We start from the raw sequence: 5465 nt of genomic DNA, 5'->3' as shown, positions 1-5465 counted from the left end.
ATTGAGGAAACCGAGGAAATGGGCTGGGAGCTCATGCTGCCTGGCTCTGAAGCCCTGAGCTCTGTGTGACTGTTGCTACTGTCCTCACAGCTGCCTTTTGCCATCATGCAAAATCAAGGACGTGTGGCAATTCACAGACCTGCCTTCTGTGTCCCAGGCTAGAAAATACAGGCCCAGGGTAGGGCAGGACTAAACTCATGCAAGTCCAAGATCAGAACCTAGTCTTTGACTCCTATCCATTCCTACATCACTCTGCCTGCTCACCAGGACCCAAGCCCACCCACTGCTGCCCAGTGCCAAGCCATGACTATCACCTACACAAACAAAGTAGCCAACGCCCGCCTGGGCTCGTTCTCGTCCCTCCTCCTGTGCTGGCGAGGCAGCATCTACAAGCTGCTGTATGGGGAATTCCTTGTCTTCATTTTCCTCTACTATTCCATCCGTGGACTCTACAGGTAAGAGGGTTGGGACGGCCAGGAGCATATGGGGAGGGATCGTGAGCTCATGGGGGAGGGGCCTCCAAGCATGCAGGTGGAGTGGAGGGGAGGGATCGTGAGCTCATGGGGGAGGGGCCTCCAAGGATGCAGGTGGAGTGGAGATGAGAGTGGGGGAAGAGCACGGAGCTGAGGAGGAGAGGGTCTGATGTTCCAGCTCCCTTATAAGACTGAGCTGAACTGGCCAGGCCTGGCCATTGGAGAGGAGGCTAGGGAGAAAAAAAAGACCTGGAGCTTGTCATGCAGCTCAGAGAAATAGCATTTGCCTGGCATGTATGTCATCCCCAGGCCAATCCCCAATGCACACACATACACACACACACACACACACACACACACACACACACACACACACACACACACACACACCACATCACAAATCAGACTGGGAAGATACTTAATCCAGGCCAGAGAAGACTCTGGAACTCTTTCTCTTTAACCCAGGGAGGGACGTGGACCTCAGGCCTGAGCAAGTCCTACTGGGCTGATCTTGTTTTATTTAGGCACTCAGGCACCCACAATTCAGTTTAATATGTTTATTTCAGTAAAAATGTATTTAGAAAGAATAAAATGTCAGGTGGGTATGATGATAGACCATCCAATAACATTTTAAGTGAAAATCATGAGCTGAAAAAAAAAGTCACGGGCTGGTGAGATGATTCAGTTCTGTGGAGGCACCTGCACGTGGGCCGGGTGATCTGAGCTTAATCTCCAGGACCTACAAATTACAAGGGAAGATCAATTCCCACAGTTGTCCTCTTATCTCCACACATGTGCCATGTATTTGCACACCCATGTTCTCTCTCTCTCTCTCTCTCTCTCTCTCTCACACACACACACACACACACACACACATTCACATACACACACAAGCATACTCAAGAAATAGATACATAAATAAAAGTTTAAAAAACAATCATATCGGGCTGGTGAGATGGCTCAGTGGATAAGAGCACACGACTGCTCTTCCGAAGGTCCGGAGTTCAAATCCCAGCAACCACATGGTGGCTCATAACCATCCATAACAAGATCTGAAGACAGCTACAGTGTACTTACATATAATAAGTAAATAAATAAATCTTAAAAAACAATCATCTACTATGTATTGAAAAATATTAAATATCTACAATTCTGGAGTTTGTTCTAATAATAGCACACTGACATCTGGCACTTTAAAAATTAGAATTTATGCCGGGCAGTGGTGGTGCATACCTTTAATCCCTGTACTTGGGAGGCAGAAGCAGGTGGATTTCTAAGTTCCAGGACAGCCAGGACTATACAGAGAAACCCTATCTTGAAGAACAAAAACAAAAACAAAAAACAAAAAACAAAAAAATTTAGAATTTAATTAATTGCCTGTTTTTAGATTTTTAATTTTTATTTTAAATGTATGAGTGTTTTCCCTGCGTTTATGTCTGTGTACTCTATATGTGCCTGGTGCCTGTGAAGGTCAGAAGAAGGCACTGGATCCTCTAGAACTGGAGTTGTGCATGGCCTGTGATGTCACATGGGTTCTGGGAACTGAACTCTTATGTCAGAGTAACAAGTACTCTTAACCAAGGAGCCATTTCCCCAGCCCCAATTAATTAATTCCTTGGAGACAAGGTCTTGGTAAGTAGCCCTGCCTGTCCTAGAACTCCCTATGCAGACAAGGCTGGCCTCAAACTTGCAGTGAGGTGCTCTTCTTGTCTTCTGCCTCCCAAGTGCTAGGATCACAGGCAGGAGCCACTATGCCAAGTCAGAGCTTTATTTTATTTTTAAGACAGGATCTTTCTATGTAGCCTTGCCTGTCCTGGAACTCTCTGTATAGATCAGTCTGACCTCAAACTCACAGAGAACTGCCTGCCTCTGTCCCTCTGTCCCTCTGTCCCTCTGTCCCTCTGCCCCTCTGCCCCTCTGCCCCTCTGCCTTAGCCTCTGTGATTAATGCCTGGCTAGAGGTTATTTTTTTAGAGGTAATTTTAAAAGAACATGTTGTTTTCATAAAAATTAAACAGCTGATTAAACAGTTGAGAAACTTCTCGTCTGTGCCCATTCCAGCCTCTACTTTAGTGAAGCACAAATGCATGCTGGCATGATTGCTGCTGCAGTCAGTGAGCTTGCCTTGTCACACCATTGTCACTAGAATGTCATAGTTGTCACTAGGGTTTATTCATGGTGTCCTACACCCTGCGGGTTTGCACAGATGTATCTTACATGACATGTAGTACTATTAGAATACCATCAAGAGCCACCCCATGGCCCTAAAATTCGATGCTCAGTCTAGCCATCCCTCTGTGTGTGTGTATGTGTGTGTGTATATATGTTTGTGTGTATATGTTTATGTGTGTGTTTATGTGTGTTTATGTGATTATACATATATATATATCAAATTATACACACACACACACACACATATATATATATATATATATATATATATATATATAGAGAGAGAGAGAGAGAGAGAGAGAGAGAGAACCAGCCAAACACTTGTTTGGTGGAGCACCCCTTTAGTCCCAGGACTCAGGAGGCAGAGGTAGTCAGATAGATCTCTCTGGGTTTACAAAGTGAATTCCAGGACAGCCAGGGCTGTTACACAGAAAAATCCTTTCTCAAAAAACTAAATCAAACCACCAAAACACTCTTTGTTTCTACCTGCTTTTACTTATTTTTTAAGATTTATTTTTATGTGTATGAGTGCTTTGCCTGTATGTGTGTGTGTGTGTGTGTGTGTGTGTGTGTGTGTGTGTATTGCTCAGGGAAGCCAGAAGAGGATATCGGACATACACACACACACACACACACACACACACACACACACACACCGGAACTCAATTTAATACGGATCTAAGTGCCATGTGGGTGCTAGGAACTCAATCTGGGTCTTCCACAAGAACAAGTGCTCCAAACCACTGTCTTGTTTAAAAGTGAAGAACCGGGTATATATCTCAGTGGTAAAGTGTTTTTCCAACATGTGCAACATGAGCTGGGTTCCATTCCCAGTGTGGCAGTGGCAACACAGATACACACACACACACACACACACACACACACACACACACACACACTGCCAGAAGTGACCCCCTTCCAAGAACCCACCTCAGTCAGAGAGTGGCCCTGGGCCAGACCAGTGAAAGGGTAAACACCCAGAGGCCCAGTTCATCCTACCTCCACCCTCCCCAGTCGGAAGTAGGGACACACTCTTAGCCACTTCCTCTCAATGCCTCATCCATGCCAGAATGGTTCTCTCGAATGATCAGCAGCTGTTGTTTGAGAAGCTGGCTCTGTACTGCGACAGCTACATTCAGCTCATCCCTATATCCTTCGTTCTGGGTGAGCGCCCCCTTGCGGCTGTTCGGGGTCCGGTGGCCTCTCCCTAGCTCCAGATGGGCGGACCTCCACCAGAGGCGGAGAGTGGGGTGAGGTGGGCCAGTGGCCTTCTAGGCTGGCCCACACGTATCAGGAAGACGGAGAAAGCAAGGGTTCACCGGGCGCTGGTCTCTGGCCACAGCCTGGCCCCTCCCCGCTTGTACCTCCTCCCTCCTCCTCCCCAGGTTTCTATGTTACATTGGTGGTGAGCCGCTGGTGGAGCCAGTACGAGAACTTGCCGTGGCCCGACCGCCTCATGATCCAGGTGTCTAGCTTCGTGGAGGGCAAGGATGAGGAAGGCCGGTTGCTGCGGCGCACGCTCATCCGCTACGCCATCCTGGGCCAAGTGCTCATCCTGCGCAGCATCAGCACCTCGGTCTACAAGCGCTTTCCCACTCTTCACCACCTGGTGCTAGCAGGTTGGCAGTATCTGGAGTGGGTGGGGTCGCAGGGCCAAACCTAACCGGAGGCGGGGCCTGAGACTTGACAAGGTGCTGGGTGGGGCCAGAGTCCCCTGGGCTTGAAGAGGGTGAAGTGGGGCGGGGCCCGTGGGGTCAGACTGGGGACAGAATTGGGCAGGTCAGAATCAGGTGCTCAAAATAGGACAAGGCCAGAGTAAACTAAAAAGGGAGGGATTTGAGAAAGGGTCAAGAACCCTTCAGGGATAAGGGAAGAAGTGTGGGTTTGGGAACTGATGGGCCTACTTTTTCCCTCTGCCTATCCTGATCTTTTTCCTGGCTGGATGGCTTGACACGCCCTTGATTTGGCCAGGGCCTGACTCTGGCTAATAACAAAGCCCCCTCTCCTCCCACCAAAACCCCATGGGGTCCAGAAGAGCACCTAACTGGGACTCAGTAATTTTGTGTGTTGAAACAAACATGGTAAAAGAGCCCTAGGGGACTGGGCTGGCTGGGTTTCCAGGTACAGGCCACTTCTTCTTTAGGGTCACCTGTTGCCTTGTCCACTCTGCCCGGCAGGCTTTATGACCCATGGGGAACATAAGCAGTTACAGAAGTTGGGCCTACCACACAACACATTCTGGGTGCCCTGGGTGTGGTTTGCCAACCTGTCAATGAAGGCTTATCTTGGAGGTCGAATCCGGGACACCGTCCTGCTTCAGAGCCTGATGAATGTGAGCCCACAGATGGGATGCAGTGGGACGGGTTGTGGCTTCCTTTAAAGAGAAGGCTGGAGGGTCTTCCCGCACTGCCCGTCCTGGTAGTGTATGATATTTCAAACAAGATTCTACAGCCCAAGGTAGTCCCTCTCCAAAACTCCCTTCTGTCTACTCTCTGAGTGAGCCTGTGATGTCCTGGCTCCTTTTTGCTAGATGAAGTCACTGAGACACAGGTCTAGGGATCTGCATGGGACCACACAGCCAAAGCTGCTCCATTAGCACCATTACATTATATCTGGGGAAGAGCCGTGGGAGGGTTCTGGGGAGCAGGTAGGGGTCGGCACCCCATCCTCCTTTCCCACCCATCAGGAGGTGTGCACCTTGCGTACTCAGTGTGGACAGCTGTATGCCTACGACTGGATAAGTATCCCATTGGTGTACACACAGGTAAGAACTGTGGGAAAGCCGGGCGTGGTGGTACACGCCTTTAATCCCAGCACTTGG

The 5465-nt window shown here is 48.9% G+C and overlaps 1 protein-coding gene across 1 annotated transcript in view; it reads left to right on the top strand.

Moving 5' to 3' along the window:
• The first annotated feature begins 303 nt into the window (after nucleotides 1-303).
• Nucleotides 304-5465, top strand: part of Best1 (bestrophin 1) — a 12363-nt gene continuing 7201 nt past the window's right edge. The window contains exons 1-5 of the mRNA XM_021210073.1: nucleotides 304-455; nucleotides 3714-3808; nucleotides 4030-4263; nucleotides 4822-4976; nucleotides 5331-5438. Of these exons, the coding sequence (XP_021065732.1) occupies nucleotides 304-455; nucleotides 3714-3808; nucleotides 4030-4263; nucleotides 4822-4976; nucleotides 5331-5438 (744 nt within the window). The remainder of the gene's footprint in view (nucleotides 456-3713; nucleotides 3809-4029; nucleotides 4264-4821; nucleotides 4977-5330; nucleotides 5439-5465) is intronic.

The sequence above is a fragment of the Mus pahari genome, chromosome 1 (genome assembly GCF_900095145.1).
Source record: "Mus pahari chromosome 1, PAHARI_EIJ_v1.1, whole genome shotgun sequence".
In the NCBI taxonomy this organism is placed as follows: domain Eukaryota; kingdom Metazoa; phylum Chordata; class Mammalia; order Rodentia; family Muridae; genus Mus; species Mus pahari.
This window is presented reverse-complemented; position numbering and strand designations above follow the sequence as displayed.